This window comes from Mesoplodon bidens (assembly GCF_964165515.1).
Source record: "Mesoplodon bidens genome assembly, chromosome: 2".
NCBI lineage: Eukaryota > Metazoa > Chordata > Mammalia > Artiodactyla > Ziphiidae > Mesoplodon > Mesoplodon bidens.
Window position 1 is genome coordinate 33796618 of NC_138177.1, and position 23891 is coordinate 33820508.

Sequence of the window (23891 nt, forward strand, 5' to 3'; positions counted from 1 at the left end):
TTTTTGCAAAAGGACACTCACTAATCTCAGAAAAAAGCCCAACTGACATTGTTCTGGTTGATGACAAATGTAACTTTTGAATGATAGTGACTTTTTCTCTCAGAATTGAGTCCAAAAGTTATCAGGTTCTTAACTCCCAGAAGTTAGTTAAGATATAATTGTCTTGAAGCTCTAAAAACTGAAAAATTTCACTTAAGTTTGAGGCTGACTCATTTGGCAGTAAAAACTGACCTGAACTAATGCAAGACTATTTTTAGTCTTTATTAATCTCATATAACGTGAACATTCATACATTTTGCTGCAGAAATATTAATGTGTTTGAAAACAGTTTGCTCTAGACTCTGTTGGAGGGTGTTACATAATACGTAGTGTATGTACCCTATTACTTTCCTAAAAGTCAGAAAGTTCTAAATTCCAAAACGCATTTGGCCCAAGGGCTTCAGACAATGAAATGTGGACATGCAGTAGGTTTCAATAATTTTAAATAGAGGGATACATGGGATATTCTGATCACCCTTATTATCCATATACTCATCACACCAAGCTTTTCCAAGTGTCTATTTTTATAAAATACATGTGGCATATAATTCTGTTTACAACTTTTTCTAAAAAGTGTGCAGACTTAAAGTAGCTCAAACAGAAAGCTTCACACTACTTTTGCTTAACCTGCTACTCTTAAGTTCTTTCCTTTTACAAATTGAAAACAATGTGTGAAACTAACTAGACAGTCTAAGAGATTATATGGCTTGGAAATTTGGATAATAGGGCTTCAATTTCTTTTCCTCTAAGTGAGAGCCTGGCAAACCATGGTCTGTGGGCCTCCACCTATTTCATAAACAGCTTATGCCCACTTGTTTATATATGGTCTTTCTGTGGCCACTTTTCTGCCACAATGGCAGAGTTGTGTAGTTGTGGCAGAGACCATATGACCTGCAAAGCCTAAAATATTTACTATCTGGCCCTTTATGGAAAAAGTTTGCTGACCTTTGCTCAAAGTTGATCACCCCACAATGGTACTAATACCTGTGACTATCTGATAGCCATGATTTTATAAAATAAGTTGGTTTGTCTACATATAGGGCTTATTTAGGGCCTTATGGGTAACATTTCAAAGGAAAAGACAGAGATAGCTGTCACAGACTGATATTCCCTTTCTGTCTGAATGTGGTCTCAACAGGTCAAAATGTTAGACCCTTGGCCAGATCCAGAGGGACTGAGGAATCTGGTACTTGCTGATAATATAAATCTGGTCAGAGAATGAAGAGAGAACTTCATAAAGTAATTAATCTTTCTACCTACTGTAAACATTAAAGAATCCATATACTTTATGTTGATATGCATAATTCCAAAGAGGTGGGGAAATATGGACCTTAAAAATTATTCATCAGTATATTATACTATAGTTCATGTGTGCTACTTCTTGAAAAGATAAAATTATCTCTTGCCACATCGGACAAAAAGTTTCCCAGCTCAGCTGTGGCTCAATAAACTTTTATTATTTTTTGTTATTTATTTTTATTCAAAAGAATTTGTTTCCCTATCACAAAAATTAGATAACCATACCACCAACAGCAGCAAAGTCCGTAGAGTTACATAGATGGTGGAGAGTTCACTGGGTATTCCCAATGTCCCAAAGGTCATAAAGGAGGAAAAAAAAGGAAAAGAAAAAAATACTCAAAACAAATCCAAAACCCATGATGACTTTGGGGAGAGACATCACATGACAGTTTCTGTCTTCTCTTATTGTCAGCTGCAGATGTATTTCAGCCGGATCAAGTACAACTCAACTGGAGTAAACCCTTCATACCAATTCTAGCACCTAATAGGGAGAAAAAGGAATCAGTATAATAAAATAGTTTTAAAATATAGGAAGAGTTTAATCAGTCTTTATTATATTGTAAATGGAGAACCAAATCAAGTATACTTTTCCCAACTGCTTTGGCTAAAATCAAAGAATTTGAAGGGATTAGACATTAATCCATTCTTACTTTCAATTCAATAGTTGCATGAACTCTTTCAGATTAGTTATCTCCACAGTCAACAAAGGAGCCTTCAAGATAAACTACATAAAACATATAGATAAGTGAACTGACTGATCCATAGCATGAATATAACATTTTTGGAATATTATGTTGGTATCTTTCCGCATTCATAAGAAAAAGTTTAAGTATACATTTTTGGAATATTATGTTGGTATCTTTCCACATTCATAAGAAAAAGTTTAAGTATTGCTGTTTAGAATTTTAATCCATTTATTTCTTGCACTGAACATTTTATAGTGATCAAGGTATACAGGACCTAAAATCTTGTCTTTTCCTATTGCTTCATTTATTTTCTAGTCAAGCATTTGGGTGTCGAGATATTTTGTTAGCTATTAGACTTAAAGTAGTACCTTATCATACAAAAAAGTTGTGCTAAAACTAAAAATAAGAAGAATTATACTTCAATAAAGATGTATAAAAATAAATAAAATAAAAATAAGAAGAAGCAATGATCAGTTATAAAAAGAGTAGAAGAAATGGCTGAGAAAGGACATTGAACATGTGGACAATTATGAGCACTGTCAAAAAGGATTATGTTAGATGGAGACTGTAATTCCAGGTGGCAAAGAATTAAAGGAGCAACTTATCTTCTGCCGTGCTAAGGCTTGACTTATATCTGTGCTTTCATAATGCTTTTTGTCTTTACATTTGCCAAGCAGGCTACTTTACATAAGAGGTTAATGCTGTTGAACAAAAATCTTAGATTTGTCGCTGAGATCCTATAAGTATGTATGTAGCTTTGAGCTTTCTGTAGAAACATTAGCAATCCCAATTGCCTCAAAGGCCAAACTTGTTGAAGAATACAGTACAGCTTTTTCAATACATGCCTTGCCATGAGAATAAAGTAAAGAAAAACTGAGAGACTATAGAGAGCCACTTAAAACAGAGATTCCAAGACCTTCTACCATGTTGCTTGAGGCTTCCAGAACACAGCCCTGGCTCTCTAATGAGGCTTTCCAAATAAAGAAACTGGCTGCAAAAAAATAAGTATACCATGTAAATTAATTTGACTAGCTAACAGTGCAGTTCTGCTTTGAGTTTGCTCATTTCATCTCTGTAGGACAATGTGTGAGGTTTGGATTTGCTCTCTTGGTTGCTGGGTCATTCTCCACTCAGGATGAGTGGAAGGAAGCCATGGCAAAATTAATGCTAACTGGCAGGAAAATAGATACATATTATTTAAAAAATACATCCTGACACTTCTGTATCAGCAGAGAATATGTGGAAAGAACTGGTACTCACAGAATAAGTGCTAATCAAACCCATGTACTAAAAACCTCCTCCAAAATGGTGTTTTGTTTAAAAGCTCACTGCTTAGCTCAGGATTTATTTATCCAATGTACTGTGCCCAAGTGCTGAATATCCAATGGTATAACTAGATAAAATTTTTACTTCCTTGAACTCCTAACTACAAAGAAAAGTATGTGGAAAACTATATATGAATTTGGGAATGAGACTGTGAGCAAAGAGACATGAAAGTTTTCAGATTATACCAATTGCATGATCACATGATCAATCAATTTTCAACGGAACACTAGAATACCTTTTCTTCCCCTAGCAACTGAGGAAAAATCTCCTTGTCATGGAAGAGAAGGAAGAGAAACACGAGGAAGAGAAGAGTAAAATCAGAGTAAGACATTTTAAAACCTGGTAAATGTCTAAGCATCTGCTGCTGTATCTTGGATCTTGTTCCCTGAATACCCTGTTGGGGTAGCTGCACTGGCATGACCGAAGCTCAGCAGTGCTCGCCCCACCGTGAATGCTTAACAGTCTTCATCTGTTTTTCTTCCTGACCGCCTTTCAGTCTCTTCAGCATTCGTAAAACCTCTAACAAGTACTAGCATCTTCCCCCTAGTTGCAAGCTACCTATTCTTTTCCCCTTCAATCAAAGCCATTTCCAAGCAGACAGAGACCCATGATTTGGCATGCTCTCTAAGGCTTAGTACAACTCTACATTTCCATGTTATAGTTATAGTCTGTTATAGCCTAAAAATGGAGATGTATAAAATAGCTTACCTTAATTGTACCCTGACTGTTAGCAGCAATCAGCACATTGGACTCCTAGAAAAGAACAAGAACTTTTAGAGTATAGAGAAGGATTTCCTGGAGGGCAGTCCAGGAGAATAATTTAACCTTCATCCTTCTTTCTTCACTTCACCCTAAGACGCCAATACAATCTAAACTGGAAAACCAACTTTAACATGTTTTTAACTATGAATTATAAATTAAAAATCCGATATTTTGAGGATTAAGTTTTAATAAAAAAATTAAGTTGGAAGCAGCGTAGGAAACTTTCAAATGTAAAGAAAAATAAAAGAGAAACAGATTGCCACTAGGAGGAAAGCCAAGAGAAACAAAGACTGAAATAAAAATAAGAATAACTTGAGAAAAACAAAGTACACAATCCTTTCCACAGAAAACTCCCCCTTCATTCACTTTCTCCCATAAGACACCAGTAATTGGCATAAATCTCTATTGCTAGCTATTTGGTATTAGAAAAACAAAATAAAACAGAATGTGAATATTCATCTGGGAGAAAGAAGGCTATCTTTCTTTTTAATTATTCTATCACTCACTATATGCATTTTTAACAACCTTGGTGATTACTTGAAATAGAATGCATGTGGTAACATATTTTTAAAAAATATTCTAAGCCTTAAGAAATAACTATCTCTGGAAGGTAGAAAGGGTAGAAAAAGAAATAGACAAGACTGAGTTTACCAGAGAGAATCTCATTGAGTAGGAAGAGCTAGGACATGCCTTCCATTGGAAAGAGAGTCTAATAGGCTCTGAGCTTGGGAGTATAGACAAGTCTTTTCGCTTTTAAGAGCAGGTGGCCAGAAGGAGGTAAACAGACAAAACTGCCATAGAGGCCATATGGCTGATGGGAAGACCAAGCCCAAATAATAGCTTTCAAAAACAGAGAAAGTGGTCAAACTTCACTGAAGGATAGGATCTGTCTGAATACCCTACAGGTTTAATCAGAAAGTGATGAACAGAAGAAAGAAAACTCTTGATCGGTATTCTGGGAAAGTTATTTCAGCCAATTTGAGTTAAACCTTAGTTTCTTTGATACAAGGCATGTGTGCTCTACAAACTTCTACATTTCTATCTTTTAACTTTCTCTTTGATTCCTAGTAGAGTTACTTTTGAAAAATGCTCACCTTGTTGCTACTGGTGAAGAGGAAGTAAATAATTTCTTCCACTAACCCCCAAATTTGGGGGATCAAAATATTCCTTGAATGCAGTCAGTGGTGATAGCATCAATGGTCAGTTGTATCAAGAAGGAATAAAGACATATGTTTCTTCTGGAGGTGGGCATGGGAATTGCTGATGATGGAGTCTGGAACACACAACCCCCAAATATGGCACCGTGGCATATTGAATATTTCAAGCCAAAGGAGTTTGAGAAAATGGCAGAAGCAGGAAGGTCACTCTGACCTTCCATATCCCTCACCCTTTTCCCCTAAAACAGGTCATAAAACCCTCATATGGGAGGTGCTCTCCCTATAACCAGAGTAAAGGAGCATCCTTATCTCCAACGACAAAGGAATGCTAAGAAGAATCCAAATAAACAGGCCTTGCCAAGTTTCCCGGAAGCTTACTACTCCTGAGTGCAATTACCTCACACCCCCGAACCTATCACATTGCTACATGACTATCCACTCTTCACAAACACAGCAGAAAATACACAGGTCTATATCCTTGGGTCTTCTTTTCCTTATGAAGGCTCCCACGTCATGTAAAACATATTAAATAAACCTGTATGCTTTTCTCCTGTTAATTTGTCTCTGTCAGCATAATCTTCAGACCCAGCCAAGGACCCTAAGAGGGTTAGGGAAAACGTTTTTCTCCCCTACACTGATATTTTCCTCGCTGAGCTTTTCCCTTAAATCAGCACATGTATTCTTGAAAATAGTAACACAGGTAATATAACATTCACTAGTAGAATTAGTTTTAATATCTACTTCGGGGAATTATGGGCTATCACTGGGGCTGAATGTGCATAGAATTAATACTTCCATATTGCGGGGGGTGTGGTTGGAATAAGGGATATTCCCAAATGCCCCTTATTTAACTACTCTTTTAGTAAACTGAGTTCAGAAAGTGGCTGGAGTGAGTTTGAGGTATCCTTAGGGAACATAATAACTCACTCTGAGCTTCTCCAGAGGTGGAATTTCTATGTCTGCCTCAGAAAACAAAAAGAGGCACTGTGGTGTAATGTGGATTTCTTTCTAGCAAGAACTTTAAACAAGCTGTGTTACATCACAACTGCCACCAGAGAAGCCAGAAATGATTCTTCTGTGAGCACCATCCAGAAATGAAGCTACAAACAGATTAATCTAGTTTCTGTTTGAAGAAAGACTCCTGTCTCCAAGAAAGCAATTACCATCATTAGATGCTGCAGTCACCAAGAATTGCTCCCTCTGCTATGGGAATACATAATGTCAGGATAATGAAAAATTTATAAGCCAAAGCTCTCTCTCTTTCTGCCATTTTGGTTCTAGTCACCTTTTAATACAGAAGAAGGTAGAAAAACCTGGTGGAGATGAAGATTCACCTTGAGGGTAAGGGAGAATCCACTTCTGCCAGTTATAGAGATTATGAATGACATAAATTTGTAATTCTTAGTGGAAGAATGTTTGAAAAATGTGATATATTATTATACAGTATGAAAGAGTATGCTCAATACATATTAAAAAAATCTAGTTAGATCACCACATAAGAGGGATTTGAAGTCTGTACAATTACTACACTAAACCCAAGAAGGAAGACATCTGATGACTACCCAACATAAATAAACGATGTCTTTTTATAACCCGAGGACTATTATGGCATTTAGAGGTGGCCATATTAGGTGCTACCAGAGGTAACTCTAAACACCTTTTCCTGTGGAGACAGATAAAGATCTCATTTACAAATAAGCCAACACAGAAAGTGATTTCCCAGTCGGAATCGTCTTTTAGGACTAACATATAGGTGACAGAGTGTCCAAAGAAATTTTAGAAACACTCAAAACTATTCAAATTAACAAACAATGAAAGAAAAATAATAGCTTCACTTCTCAGTATGCCCCTCCCTCCAAAGACCATGAACTTATTAAAAAGGGATTTAGGATTAAACTGTCTTTCAGATAGCTAGATATTAGCTTAAGATAAATGAATTTTTACATGCAACAGAAAAACAAAACCAGGTGTTTTACTTTAGCATAGAGGTACGGAAGTGATATGTACAAGGTTATCACTGTAGGTTTTGAGTGATTCTTGTTTGCATTTTGAATGACTAGTAATTCTTAGCTGTAGCTGTACCCTGCCAGAGCCCTAATATAAGTTCTGGTTGAATACGTTGTTTTTACTTGCTAAATAAAATTAAAATGCCAGCCAGTAATTCTCATTACTTTCTCCCTCCTTCTTGGAAACAGGCAGTTTTGCTGCAAAGGCCTCCCCAAGGTTAAGATAATAATGCAACTACTATTTTCTTCTTAAGATAAAGAGATTAAGAAAAGACAAAAGAAAAATTAGCAGCAAGTTTTTTATAAAAGTAGAAGACACGGGCTCCCCTGGTGGTGCAGTGGTTGAGAGTCCGCCTGCCGATGCAGGGGACACGGGTTCGTGCCCCGGTCTGGGAGGATCCCACATGCCGCGGAGCGGCTGGGCCCGTGAGCCATGGCCGCTGAGCCTGCGCGTCCGGAGCCTGTGCTCCGCAACGGGAGAGGCCACAACAGTGTGAGGCCCGAGTACGGCAAAAAAAAAAAAAAGGTTGGGGGGAATGTAAAAGACTTAAATAGAAACCTCAACTAAAATAGAGTTGGAAGACCAGAAGGGGCAGCTCTTACACCCTATGACGAGAGCAGAGCCCAAGAGGAAGAAGAAAGACTCTTTCTTCTTGCCTGCCAAGAGTTCAGCCAATGAGAGACAGTCACAACTCAGCCAATAAAAGGACAAGGACTCTTTGTTTACTATAGCCCTCTCCACTTCCTTTTCCCCTCTGTAAAAGAGTTCTCCTCTCCATTTTGCTGGGGACTTGCACGTGACTCACCATAGTTGCAAACTCTGAATTGCAATTCTTTGATGATCCTGCATAAACCCACTTTTACTAGAGAAGTAACTGGCAATCACTTTTAGGTCAACAATTACATATAGAGGAACACGATCACCAATTTGTCATCAGAAGCAATGCAAGCCAATACGATATATCTTTTAAAGATGATGAAAGAAAAAACCTGTCAACCCAGAAATATTATTTAAAAATAAAGATATTTTGAGACAAACTAAAGCTGAGATAGCAGCAGATATGCACTGTAAGAACTGTTAAAGGAAGTTCTTATAACACATGAAAACTCAGATTTAAACAAAATGATGAAGAGTGCTTGAAATGATCAATATGTGGGTAAATATAAAAGATGTTTGCTTATTTATTTTTTAATTTTCTTAACAGATAATTGCCTGTTTAAAGCATAAATAATAACAATACATTATGTTATGTTATAATAAACAGAAGTAACATATAGGACAGCAAAAGTACACAGGATAGAAGGGGAAAATAGATGTATATTGGAAGGTTCCTCCATAATATAAAGTGGTATAATCTGATGACAGACTGTGATAAGTTAAACATGAATATTATAAACCTTAGAGAATCCACTAGAAATGTAAAAGAAACAGTAAAGCTAATAAGCTATTAAAGGAGATAAAATGAATTATAAATACTCAATTAAAAAAAGGAGGAATACAGGGACAAAGAACAGATAGGACGAATAGACAACAAAAAGCAAGATGTCAGACAAATACCCAACAAGTAAATGTAAATACTACAATCAAAAGGCAGAGATGATAAGACTCTATAAAAGAGCAAGAGCAACTCTATACTGTCTATAAGAAACACACTTTAAATTTAAAAAAAAGATATTTTTAAAATGAGAAGATATACCATGCAAACATTAATCATAAGAAAGCTGTGATGGCTCTACTAATATCTGAAAAAGTAGACTTCTGACCTAAACAGACATTTCTCCAAAGAAGCTATACAGACTGCCAACAAACACATGAAAGGATGCTCAACATCGCTAATCATTAGAGAAATGCAAATCAAAACTACAGTGAGGTATCACCTCACAACAGTCATAAGGGCCATCATCAAAAAATCTACAAACGATAAATGCTGGAGAGGGTGTGGAGAAAAGGGAACCCTCTGGCACTGTTGTTGGGAATGTAAATTGATACAGCCACTATGGACAACAGTATGGAGGTTCCTTAAAAAACTAAAAATAGAACTACCATATGACCCAGCAATCCCACTACTGGGCATATACCCAGAGAAAACCATAATTCAAAAAGAGTCATGTACTACAATGTTCACTGCAGCTCTATTTACAACAGCCAGGACATGGAAGCAACATAAGTGTCCATCAACAGATGAATGGATTAAGAAGATGTGGCACATATATACAAAGGAATATTATTCAGCCATAAAAAGAAACGAAATTGAGTTATTTGTAGTGAGGTGGACGGACCCAGAGTCTGTCATACAGAGTGAAGTAAGTCAGAAAGAGAAAAAAAAAATACCATATGCTAACACATATATATGGAATCCAAAAAAAGAAAAAAATGGTTCTAGAGAACCTAGGGGCAGGACAGGAATAAAGATGCAGACATAGAGAATGGACTTGAGGACACAGAGCGGAGGAAGGGTAAGCTGGGACAAAGTGAGAGAGTGGCATGGACATATATACACTACCAAATGTAAAGGTAGCTAGTGGGAAGCAGCTGTATAGCACAGGGAGATCAGCTGGGTGCTTTGTGACCACCTAGAAGGGTGGGATAGGGAGGGTGGGAGGGAGACACAAGAGGGGAGAGATATGGGAACATATGTATATGTATAGCTGATTCACTTTGTTATAAAGCAGAAACTAACACACCATTGTAAAGCAATTATACCCCAATAAAAATTTTAAAAAATAATAAATAAATGAACTAGTACTTGATAAAAAAAGAAAAAGAAAAAGAAAAAGTAGACTTCTGGGAACTCCCTGGCAGTCCAGTGGTTAGGACTTGGAGCATTCACTGCTGTGGCCCACCTTCAATCCCTGGTCAGGGAACTAAGATCCCACAAGCTGTGTGGTGCGGCCAAAAAAAAAAAAAGAAAGAAGAAAAAAGAAAAGGTAGACTTCAGGACAAGGAACATAACCAGGAATAAGAGTAATATTTTATAATTAAATAAGGGTCAATTTAAAAAAATGCTAAATGCGTATATATATATGTAAAACAGAGCTTCAAGATACACAAAGCAAAAACGGACAGAACTGAATTGGAACAGATAACTCCATACTTGTGTTTGCAGATTTCAACACTCTTCTGTCAATAGTTCAAATAATAAGTAGAGAGAAAGTCAAAAAAGATATAAAAGATGAAAAATAGTATCAGAAACAAATTGAACAAATTAATATTTACATAAAATCTTAAATGGCAAAAATATGCATTCTTTTCAAGTGCCTGTAAACTATTTACCAAGACAGACTATGTGCCAGACCATTAAACAAATCTCAGTACATTTAAAAGAATGAAACTATACAAGTGTGGTCTCTGACCAAACAGACCTAGAGCAGAAATCAATAACAAGAGACACCTGGCACACATCTCCAAATATTTGGAGATTTAAAAACACATTCTTAAGTAACTCAGGGCTCAAAAAAGAAATCACAAGGAAATGAGAAACAGTATTGAACTAAAAGATATTGAAAACACAATATATTAAAACTTATGTAATACAGCTACAACAGAGCTTAGATAGAAAATTATACCTCTTAATGTCTATATTAGTAAAGCAGAAAGTTTAACAATTAATAATGTAATAACTTGCAGCTTAACTTAAGAAACTAGGGAAAAAGCAAATTACACAAAACACAAGTATAAATATGGTAGTAATAAAAAGCAGAAACCAATAAAATAAAAAGACAAAAATAGGTAAAAATTATTAAAACCAAAAGCTAGTTCTTGAAATAAAGTTGATAAATCCCTACAAAAAGAGAGAGAAAATGTAAGGTAACAATATCAGGAATGAGGGTATATCACTAGACATCCTACAGATATTAAAAAAGATAGAGAATAAATAGAAACAACTTTATGCCAATAAAGTTGACATATAGTAAAATAAATAAATCCTATGAAAGATGCAATTCCCCAAAATCAAAGAACAAATCAGAAAATAGAGGAAGGAACACTTCCAAATTCAGTTTGTGAGTCAAACAAAGCAAAAGACATTATTAAAAAATTACAGACCAGTTACCTTTATAAACAGATGTGTAAACCTTAACAAAATCTCAGTAAACATAATTCAGCCATAAATAAAAAGAATAATATATCATGCCCAAGTGGTTTCTATCCAGATATTCTAGTTGGTTTAACAATTTTTTTAGACAATGAATGTAATTAATATTTTTAACAGAATAGAAGAGAAAAATCATGTAATTATAATTGACATGGAAAATGCATTTGACAGAATTCAACACATATTCATAATAAAAACTCTCAGGAAGCTAAGAGTAGAAAGGAATTTCCTCAAGGTGATAAGGAATACCTATGAACAACTTCCAGCTAACATTATACTTAATGGTGAAATGTTCAACTCTTTCTCTCTCTCAGACTGGGAGCAAGGGGAGGATGCCTGCATTCACCACTTCTATCTAACACTGTATTAGAGGTCCTACCCAGTGCAATCGTCAAAGAATTGCCTTTATTTGTAAATGACATGGCTGCCTATGTAGAACATCTTTTAAAAATCTTCAAAACAGCTGCTAGAACTAATACACTGACCTAGTAGGGTTGTCAGATATAAGGTCATTATATCAAAATCAATTTATTTCTATAACTAGCAGTGAATACTTAGCAAATGAAAAATTTTAAAAACACCACCTGTAATAACATCAAAGTATAAACTGCTTAGAGACAAACCTAAAATATAAGTAAGACCTACATGTTGAAAATTATAAAACAACACTGAGAGATATTAAAGAATACCTAAATAAATTGACATATATACCATATTCATGGACCAGACAGTCCCATAAAATAAGGATGGTTTTATGTATAAGCCTTGGTACTCATGATGATAAACAACTTTTTTTTTAACCTGAAGAAATAGATACCTATTAAACAAAATCAGAATATACCCCTTTAACCTGAAGAAATAGATACCTATTAAACAAAATCAGAATATACCCCTTTCCTTATTTAGTTTCTTTTTCCAAATGTTAATAAGCATTATGTTAAACTGACTTCTCTTCTAAGAATAAGAATAATAATTCTGCAGAAAAAATGGAAATATTTTATATTAACAAATCAAATATTTAAACCAAATGGAAAAATTCCTATAAAAAGTTGATCAAGAAGAAATAGAAAACATGAATCATCCTACAGGCATTAAAAAAAAAAAAAAGGGCCTCCCTGGTGGCGCAGTGGTTGAGAGTCCGCCTGCCGATGCAGGGGATACGGGTTCGTGCCCCGGTCTGGGAGGATCCCATATGCCGCGGAGCGGCTGGGCCCGTGAGCCATGGCCGCTGGGCCTGCGCGTCCGGAGCCTGTGCTCCGCAACGGGAGAGGCCACAACAGTGAGAGGCCCGCATACCGCAAAAAGAAAAAAAAAAAAAAAAAAGAATCAACTGTCAAAAAATATTTCCACCTCAGGCTTACACGATTTTACCTACAATTTCAATCAAATAGTCAAGAAAGGAGTAATTCCAATCGTACACAAACTTTTCCACAGGAAAGAAAAGAAAGGAGCACTCCCTAACTTGTTTTATGAAGCTAATGTAACTATAAAATCAAAACTTGACAAGGAAAATGCAATAAAGAAAAATTATACACCAATGTTATTCATGAAAATAGATGGAAAAATCCTAAACAAAATAGCAGGAAGTCAGTTCTAACAATGTATAAGGATAATACATCTTAAACAAGTTGGGCTTATTCCAACAATGCAAGATTGGTTTAACATTAGAAAAAAAAAAGTTACCTATTTTTACATCAATATTTCAAAGAGAAATATATCATCTTCAATAGGTACAAAAGAAAGCAATAATATACTTCAGCATTCATTTATGATAATAAATCTTAACAAGCTGACAACTGAAAAAGAAATTTCCTTCTAAGGGTATCTACAAAAATCCTAAAGCAGAAATCATATATAATCATGACATATTCAAAAGTTTTCCCTTTGGTGAGTAACAAGATAACGATGCCAGATATCAACATTTCCATTCAGTATTATACTAAAGCTCCTGGCCATTGGAATAAGTCAAAATGAATAAAATGTATCAAGGTACCAAAATTGGAAAGGTAGATTAAACTTTCATTACTTGTGGATCATATTATTATGTACATAAAAAAATTCAAGAAAATGTAAAAATGCGTAATTAAAATTGGTAAGAGTTTAGCAAGATTGCTGGATTTAAAAATGGGGACAATAATGCACCATTCTTCAGGGACTGTTATGATACCTTCTTTCTCTCTTAAAATAAAAAAATGGTTTACTTGAATAGACAGAATACATGTGTGGTAAAAATCTGAACAGTACAAAAGAATAGAGGAGAAGTGAGCATCTCCCACCTCCCTGTTCTGAGTCCCTGGAGCAATTACTATGATTAGATATGAAATCTTTCCAGATAAATTAGCATCATTACTGTGAAGTTCAATTGTATGGTAATTATCTACTGATTCTTTCCTCTTCTTATCTTGTTTGAGTTTAGGGTATCCAACAACTCTACTTCCAATTTGGAATCTCATCCTTGTTAAAGTGACAAGCTATATTTTATATTCAATTCTAAGCCCCTAGATCTCCTAAGAGAGGTCTTTTGGCCTCTCTTACCAGAAAAAGCAGCTCCACAGAATTCACTTCTGTATTCTGGGACATATTAGTAATTGGCCATCAGAACGAAATGGGCCTAAATCTGTATCCCTAAAGTCAAGTGAACAAATATGCAGACAAACTATGCTATACAGAGAGCTCAAGTGGCAGAGTGGAATAAACACAGTCACTGTAGTCAGAAACACTTGAGTTCAAAGCTCTAACACTTCCAAACTACGTCATCTTGGACAAGTTACCAAACCTCTCTGAATCTCAGTCTCCTCAACTGTAAAATAAAACTGAGCTAGTGAAAACTGAGCTAATAGAGCTAAGGGAAGGGAAAAGGGGAAAGGGGAAAGGGAAGAGGGAAGAGGGAAGAGGGAAGAGGGAAGAGGGAAGGGAAGGGAAGGGAGAAAAACTTGACGGCTTCGCTGGTGGCACAGTGGTTAAGAATCCGCCTGCTAATGCAGGGGACACGGGTTTGAGCCCTGGTCCGGGAAGATCCCACATGCCGCGGAGCAACTAAGCCCATGCGTCACAACTGCTGAGCCTGCTCTCTAGAGCCCATGAGCCACAACTACTGAGCCTGCGTGCCACAACTACTGAAGCCTGCACACCTAGAGCCCATGCTCTGCAACGAGAAGCCACCCAATGAGAATCCCATGCACTGCAACGAAGAGTAGCCCCTGCTCGCCACAACTAGAGAAAAGCCCGCACGCAGCAACAAAGACCCAACACAGCCAAAAATAAAAATAATTTATTTAAAAAAAAAAGAAAAAAAAGAAAAACTTGAGCTAAGTGAGTTGTTGTTATGATTAAATGAGACACATATGTATCTGGCATATAGAATGCATCTTATAAGTGATTGTTTTTAAGTGAGGGAAAGTTCTTTTTAAAAAAGAGAAGGTAGTCAAAACTGTTAAAAATCATGAGAAGATAAAACATTGTTTAATAATAATAGGTTATTAGATTTGGGCATTAGATGATATTAGTGACCTCAGAGGCAACTCTACCTAATGGTCAAAACTGTAGGATTAAGGGCCTTTGCACAAGTCCCTGGAGCTAACTCAGCCTTTAGAACTTAGCTTTGACAGAAGCCTCTGGAAAAAGCTTTCCCTCATCTACAAGGTGATATGGTAATTCACCAAATTGCTTCTACAGAGAGAATAAATTCCATTATCCCACCACTTTCAGGATATGATAGTGGCTTCACCATAAAGTTAATTAATTTCATGCCATTTAAACTCATCTATCATTATCCATCCATTTATCATCATTAGGGTAGATATTACATGCCAAGCATTGTGCTGGGTACTGGAGTTCTGAAGATAAATGAGACATGATGTCTGATCTTGAGATTATAAACTAGAAGGGGAAATGGACTTTTAAAAAGAAAACTACTACGTGTATTATTATAGTATAAGAAATACAGAGTTCAAAGGGTAACTGAGGAAGCAAGAAGGAAAGTGGGAGAGATGAGAGGTTTCACAGACAAGGCCACAAATGGAACATGGAAGAGTAATAGTTGAAATTTCTCAAGAGAAAAGATGGAGGATATTTTAGGCAAAGGGACATGGTCATGGAAATGCCACGAGTTTGAAAGAAAATGATGCTTTGGGGTGATGAGAAATTGTGAATCAGCCTATGTATTAGTTGATGAGATAAGAACAATAGGTTGGGGTAAACATGCAAACTAACTCTCTTATACCAGAGTGAGGATTTTATTTATGGATAACAAGGAGTCAGTAGCAAGGAGAAGATAGGATTAGATTTACTCTTGGTGTTCTATTCCCTCAGTGATGTCTCAACCCCTGACCCCAGCGCCCAGGCCCTAGGGTCACCCTTAATCCTATCCCTTAACAAAACTCTTCAATTCACATGTATTAAGTTCAACTAAAATTCTTGGAAAAAGTAAAAAAATAAAAAATTTAACTGTGTGCCAGTAGGTGAGAGATAATAACTGTATCCTCAAAATAGTTCAAAAGATTTTTTTTGAAGTGAATATACTGAATACCTTTAAATAAACATGTTTGTAATACGTGAGGTCAACTTTAACATTTTTAAAAGGAAACTGAATACAGAAAAAATACTGATTAAATCGTTTAATAACCTATCTAACTGAACTCTCTACTTCTAATCTCCTCTCGTTACAATGCTCTCTACATAACTGCTACGAAAATATTCTCGTGTGATAATCTCCCTGTACAGTGGGCTTTAGCAGCTTACTACTCCCTATAGAAGACAGCCCCAAGTTCTTTTTCTGTATGGTATTCCAGACTGTATACTCTGGTACCTCTCCAGCCTCATTCCCCAAGAGAGTTTCTATCCCAACTTCTTATGTGTACTATATTAAAAGTTTCCTACACATCTGTTATGGTTTCCCTCATCCACACCTTTGTTCACACTTTTCTCCAACCCGAAGGCAGTGTAGCAGAAAGAGTATGTGTTTTGGAGTGAGGTAGACCTGGACTCAAATTTCAACTCTACTACTCCTTATTCAGTTGTGTTCTCTTGGGTAAATCAGTTAACCTCTCTGAACCTCAATTTCACTTGTAAACAGACACCAAAAGTATATAACTTAAAAGATTTATAGTGATGATTTTGAATTAAGATAACACTTATTATATAATGCCTGGTTGGTAGTAACCAGATGCTGGTTTATGGTCCTCTCTCCAGATATGTCTTTTCATTGTCTTAAGCCTTCTGCAACTCTTTTTGTATTTATGAAGACCAGCACAAAAGCCAGTATCTTCATAAAGCCTTTTATAATTCTCCCATTTGGAAGTAACCTCCCCCCTCTAGGACCAATATTTTCAGGGATAATTCTCTTGTAAGGATTTCTTTCATTCAGGCTTATACCACTGTTATTTGTTTAAAAATATTTGTGTTTACTAGGTTGTAAACCATCTAAATGCAGACATTATATTTTTTACATTGCAAAATTAATACCTGATCAATTAAAAACAAGTAGCTATCTAACTATGTCGATTAATGTATAAAATATTAAAGATGACAGCAACATTTATTATTTATCAATAATCATTTACCTTGGGTTCCTCACCTATCTCAATACTTTCTATATATTTTTTTCTAATTTTATTCCACAATATTATGTAGAAGATACCATTGTTTTGATTTCACAGAAGAGCAAACTGAGGCATGAAAAGGTTAGTAACTTGCTCAAAGGTTCAAAGCTAATATTTAGAGGAGAGAGGAGAGGAAGGAAACCTGGCAACCTGACTCCAGTAATCTTAATCAGAACATCACCCTAAGACAGAATTTAGAACTGACACACGCCTCCACCCACCATTTAGATGTTTAAAGCACAACCTTGCTCAATAAGGATCTCAAAAATTTCAGAAACATTTTCTACCCCAAAACAACTTTATGGTCTGTGTTGTAAAACTAAGGAAGGAAAGTTCCTTGAAGCTCTTTTTTTGGGGGGAAAAAAACACCTAGACATATAATCTTTAAAACTGAGTCTCTCTTTCAAGTGATAGAACACTATTAGTGACATGGCAAATGTGAAGTATACTGAAATACTATTCACATTTGTCCTCTAAAAGCAAGAGCTGCAGTTGAGATAGCTAGCAAAAACTAATATAAGCGGTCTGTCTTAAAGTTTGTCCTACAAGCACTGAACTTTCTTCTTAAAGCGTTCACTAAGTTAAAACTGTACATGCGTTTTAAGCCCTTTAGACAAGCACTTGACATGATGAAAAAGATAAATCACTATGTATGACATACAGTATCTGCAAATACAATTCCCTAGGGGACAAAGAGCAATGTAGAAGATGGCTGAATTTAATATTCTTCCTTAAAGATATACATATATTTTTGAGGAATATTAAAAATATATGAAGAAAGAAGTATATAAAAATTTGAGATAACTAGCCTTCAAACAATAACAACCACATTATATCTGTTATATCACAATCTACCTTACATGTTAGTTCCTTAATATTCTCTCCGTAGAGGCTCTTGTCTTATTTGGTATTCTCTTTTTTATGAACACAGATATCTTGTTTGCTCATTGCCAATAGTGTTAATTTGGAGTACGACTGCAGTGTTACTACAAATAAAAGACTATACATACTTCAGGTTCTTTTCATACCAAGGTTATAAACACAAAAATAAAAGTAGGGTCTTTTGCCTCATTCTTTTCTTTCTTTGAGGTGGGGTGAGAGGGTGGTAACATTTGTATTCAAAATGCATCTTGAAAATTAAAATGGCTTTTCTCCTCACATAGGAATTCATGAATTCTGTGTAGAGCTGAATCTGATTTTCATTCAGGATCCTATAGCCACAGAACACTTTCAAATGAATTTGCCCTTTAAGCTTTTCTGTTTATTTATGACCTACAGTTGCCTATGAGCATCCTCTTCCTCTCCTGTGAGATGAAATGCAAATATAATATGCAGAGATTCTTAGGAGGTTTTCTTCCATCAATGTTCTGTTAAGTAATACTATTCAATTGTCCAATTTTTCCACTCCTTTGTATTCCCTTCAAACCATCCCAAAGCCTTTATATACTTCCCTATGGTACCCTCTGATTTAAATACAAAGAAAGAAAATACTCCAAGTGCTAACATTTTGTTGCTTCACCTTCCGGAGCTGTAGTGGATTTCCTAACAGGCAGAATCATTCCTCTATTAAAACCACTTACAGAGGTTCTCTTTTATCAAGTTTCTCTTGTTTTTTTTTTTTTTTTTTACCCAGGCTTGCTGTCTTCAGAGATGCCAGGACCCAGGGTCAGTCTTTGCACAGCTGTTTCACTTGTTCCACAAATAGTTATTGAGCTCAGTGTCAGGCTCTAGCTTCAGTGCTGGGGATGCAGCCATGAGCAAAGCAGATGGGGCCTGCCCTCAAGGTCTTTTTATTTTTAATTTTTTAATTTCATTTTATTTATTTTTTTATACAGCAGGTTCTTATTAGTCATCCATTTTATACACATCAGTGTATACATGTCAACCCAATAGCCCAATTCATCAAACAACCATCCCCACCCCCTGCCGCACTCCCCACTTGGTGCCCATGTTTGTTCTCTACATCTGTGTATCTATTTCTGCCCTGCAAACCGGTTCATCTGTACCATTTTTCTAGGTTCCACATATATGCATTAATATAGGATATTTGTTTTTCTCTTTCTGACTTACTTCACTCTGTATGACAGTCTCTAGATCCATCCACGTCTCAACTAATGACCCAATTTCGTTCCATTTTATGGCTGAGTAATATTCCATTGTATATATGTACCACATCTTCTTTACCCATTCGTCTGTCAATGGGCATTTAGGTTGCCTCCATGACCTGGCTATTGTAAACAGTGCTGCAATAAACTTTGGGGTGCACGTGTCTTTTTGAATTATGGTTTTCTCTGGGTATATGCCCAGTAGTGGGATTGCTGGGTCATATGATAATTCTATTTTTAGTTTTTTATGGAACCTCCATACTGCTCTCCATAGTGGCTATATCAATTTACATTCCCACCAACAGTGCAAGAGGGTTCCCTTTTCTCCACATCCTCTCCAGCATTTGTTGTTTGTAGATTTTCTGATGATGCCCATTCTAACTGGTGTGAGGTAATACCTCATTGTAGTTTTGATTTACATTTCTCTAATAATTAGTGATGTCGAGCAGCTTTTCATGTGCTTCTTGGCCATCTGTACGTCTTCTTTGGAGAAATGTCTATTTAGGTCTTTTGCCCATTTTTGGATTGGGTTGTTTGTTTTTTTAATATTGAGCTGCATGACCTGTTTATATATTTTGGAGATTAATCCTTTGTCCATGGATTCGTTTGCAAATATTTTCTCCCATTCTGAGGGTTGTCTTTTCGTCTTGTTTATGGTTTCCTTTGCTGTGCAAAAGCTCTTAAGTTTCATTAGGTCCCATTTGTCTGTTTTTGTTTTTATTTCCATTACCCTAGGAGGTGCATCAAAAAAGATCTTGCTGTGATTTATGTCAGAGTGTTCTTCCTATGTTTTCCTCTAAGAGTTTTATAGTGTCTGGTCTTACATTTAGGTTTCTAATCCATTTTGAGTTTATTTTTGTGTACGGTGTGAGGGAGTATTCTAATTACATTCTTTTGCATGTAGCTGTCCAGTTTTCCTAGCACCACTTATTGAAGAGACTGTCTTTTCTCCATTGTATATCCTTGCCTCATTTGTCATAGATTAGTTGACCATATGTGCATGGTTTTATCTCTGGGCTTTCTATCTTGTTCCATTGATCTATGTTTCTGTTTTTGTGCCAGAGTTTCTCTTGTTTTTGGACCTCGGAGTTACACACATTTCACTTTTGTCTGGATCTGATTTATCAGGAGAGTCCCCCAATTTGCCCAGAGTGGTTATTTACCTTAATACAGACATAGATCTATGCTGCACATGGGGAGAGCCCACAGAAAGATATTCAAACATTGGTTCCAAGATGATCTCCAATGGTTTTTAAATAAATGCCACTGGTAAGACAAACAGTTTTTTTTTGTCCTTGACCTTTCTTTCAGCATGTGGTTTTTCAGAAATGACTTAGTAAAAATGTATGTAAATATGTCTAAGAGAGAATGAATACAAAACCACAATCTATCAATAAGAGGTCCTGCTCTTTAAAATGTTACAGTCAGCCTTCCTGCATTCTATAAAGGATCTAAAACTGAGTGAATTAGTTGTTTGAACTGTATTTTCAAGACAAACAATAAAGAAAATTTGTGATCCTAGAATCTAAGGTTCTCATTTTACTTATCTCATTGTCTCATTTTACTATCTTACAGAGATAGTTAAAAAAACAAAAAACAAAAACAAAAACAAAACACCCCAAAACAAAAAATAAACTTCTACCATCATCACATGACTATTTGTTGAGAACTATAGGCCAGTTACTTTGTTAAGGACTATATAAATTATTTCACTTAATCCACATACCAATCTGTTGTATCTATAACAGATATTAATCTATTTTTATCCTCAATTTACAAAGGAAAAACATGGTCTTAAAGGGACTTAATAACTTGTCCAAAACCGTACACACAACTATAGCATAGTAAAGCCATGATCAACATATGGATACTGATAAAGTACACCAATTGATGGTTTTTAGCATATTGATTTGGTAAGTTTATCACATGACTGGCCCTGACCTGAATTTATAAACTCAGAAGGGAAGGAGAAAGAGTTTTAGGTGAGCATTTGATATGTATGGGAGAACCTCAGCTCTCAGACATTATATATGGATATTACATCTTAAGTCTCATATACCTAGATTCCTAAAAGCCTTATTATATGAAGAATTTGGTCTTTTGTTTATCTCCCCACAAGTATGATTTCAAGTAATATCATTAGAGAAAAGGACTTGGCCACAGAAATAAGGTGGAAGGGAGTATACTATGTAGTCAGTACAGACAGTGGCGGTGCCAGGCTAATACCCACCCCTCCAATCCAATTTAAGATCTTGGAGACTGGAGTTTCTTCATCACAAGGGAACACTTGCAAGATTACCCAGTTAAACATAAATGCTCTCTTTCCTCCCTACTGGTATCCTTTTGTAGGATGATACTGTGTCCCTTTCTAATCCCAAACTATAAAGACTATCATGAATAGAAACATGTAGTCATAATCTATGATTAACAGAATAATGGGTCATTATTTTAGTAAAATATATTACCTTCAACACACTTCAACTCTTTTTGATTCATTTAAACAAATACCTACTCTTATAACTAACTTACCTAATAGGAGGAAATGAATTATACTGCTAATCGAAAGAACTTCTAGATTTGCTGGCTGGCTTATTATATTTTCAATTCTAAAATTCTTAAGCTTTATAAATAAGAGTTTTCTATAAATAATGAAAGTATTCCATGTTGAAGATTTTTTATAATCATTCTAAGACAAGGTGGACCAGATATTTTTATGGCAAACAGATGGTGTTCTAGGTGCTGGATATCTCTTACATTGCATGACTAGATTTAAGAAACAGTAGCATTAATCAGACAGAAGACATAAGTGCATATGAAATTCAAAATTTATCTAAAGGTAAAAGAGCCGAAGGTGATCGTGAATATAAACACAAAATGATAGACCATTAAATTTTAGCACTGGAATCTGTCTGTACCAAATAAGTATGAAAATCAGCATTCATTAAACATAATTTGGTATAACATGCTTCTCTCTCTGGGAATACAGCCATATACACATATACAAATTAGTCTAGTGAGTATAATTTCTTTGTAGGGCTTCCTCTAAGATGTTTGGCTATTTTGAAACTTTAATACAGCAAGAACTTACTCAAACTTCAAAGTAGTAAAAAATCATGTCTAAGTGTCCGTTTGGAAAGATATGTATGTATAGACAGAAACACACAGACACAAAAAAGACAGACAGACAGACACATACACACACACACACACAGAGAGGAAGGAATCACCTACCTACCTACACCAGAATCACCAGATTACCATATTTCCTCTCTGCCCCCAACTTACTTGTTTTTCTGATAAGACCTAATCATTTTATTTGGTATCCGAAGGAACCTGCATTCACAATTAGAACATACCTAACATGCACTGTTATCAGGGGTGGTTATCAAAAATATTTTAAAAACTTTAGCCAGACTCATCAAGTAAAAAAGAAAAAGGGCCCAAATAAATAAAATCAGAAATGAAAGAGAAGTTACAACCAACACTAAAGAAATAACAAAGGATCATAAGAAATTACTATGAACAATTATACACTAATAAAATGGACAACACAGAAGAAATGGATAAATTCCTAGAAATGTATAATCTCCCAAGACTGAATCAGAAAGAAATACAGAATATGAACAGACCAATTACCAGTAATGAAATTGAATCAGTTATAAAGAAAATTCCCAACAAACAAAAGTCCAGGATCAGATGGATTCACATGTGAATTCCACCAAACATTTAAAGAAGAATCAATGCCTATACTTCTCAAACTATTCTAAAAAGCTGAAGAAGAAGGAATGCTTCAGAAAGCATTCTACAAGGCCAGCATCACCCCAAAACCAAACCCAGACAAAGGTATCACAAGAAAAAGAAAAGTACAGGCCAGTATCACTGATGAACACAGCTGCAAAAATCCTTGACAATATATTAACAAACCGAATTCAACAATACATTAAAATGATCATATAGCATGAACAAGTGGGATTTATCCCAGGGACACAAGGGTGGTTCAGTATCTGCAAATCAATGTGACAACACATGAACATACTGAAGAATAAAAATCATATGATCATCTCCATAGATGCAGAGAAAGCTTCTGACGAAATTCAACATCCATTTACCATAAAAACTCTCAACAACATGGGTACAGAAGGAACATATCTCAACATAATAAAGGCTACATAAGACAAACCTACACCCAACATCTTACTCAACGGTGAAAAACGGAAAGCATTTCCTCTAAGATAAGGAACAAGACAAGGATGCGCACTTTTGCCGCTTTAATCCAACAAACTATTGGAAGTCCTAGCCATGGCAATCAGAGAAGAAAAGGAAATAAGAGGAATTCAAATTGGAAAAGAAGTTAAACTGTCACTGTTTGCAGACAACATGATATTCTACACAGAAAATCCTAAAGATGTTACCAGAAAACTACTAGAGCTCATCAATGAATTTGGTAAAGTTGCCAGATACAAAATTAATATATAGACATCTGTTGTGTTACTACCTATAAATAAAAAACTATCACGAGACTGAACCAGGAAGAAATAGAAAATATAAACAGACCAATCACAAGCACTGAAATTGAAACTGTGATTACAAATCTTCCAACAAACAAAAGCCCAGGGCAAGATGGCTTCACAGGCGAATTCTATCAAACATTTAGAGAAGAGCTAACACCTATCCTTCTCAAACTCTTCCAAAATATAGCAGAGAGAGGAACACTTCCAAACTTGTTCTACGAGGCCACCATCACCCTGATACCAAAACCAGACAAAGATACATAAAGAAAGAAAACTATAGGCAAATATCACTGATGAACATAGATG

The 23891-nt window shown here is 35.7% G+C and overlaps 1 protein-coding gene across 3 annotated transcripts in view; it reads right to left on the bottom strand.

Moving 5' to 3' along the window:
• Window positions 1-1490: 1490 nt before the first annotated feature.
• Window positions 1491-23891, bottom strand: part of COP1 (COP1 E3 ubiquitin ligase) — a 228051-nt gene continuing 205650 nt past the window's right edge. For all 3 annotated transcript variants that reach the window (XM_081225451.1, XM_081225452.1, XM_081225450.1), the window contains 2 exons: window positions 4059-4103; window positions 1491-1819 (listed from right to left, as the gene is read on the bottom strand). In XM_081225451.1, the coding sequence (XP_081081577.1) occupies window positions 1802-1819; window positions 4059-4103 (63 nt within the window). In that variant the 3' untranslated portion in view covers window positions 1491-1801. The remainder of the gene's footprint in view (window positions 1820-4058; window positions 4104-23891) is intronic.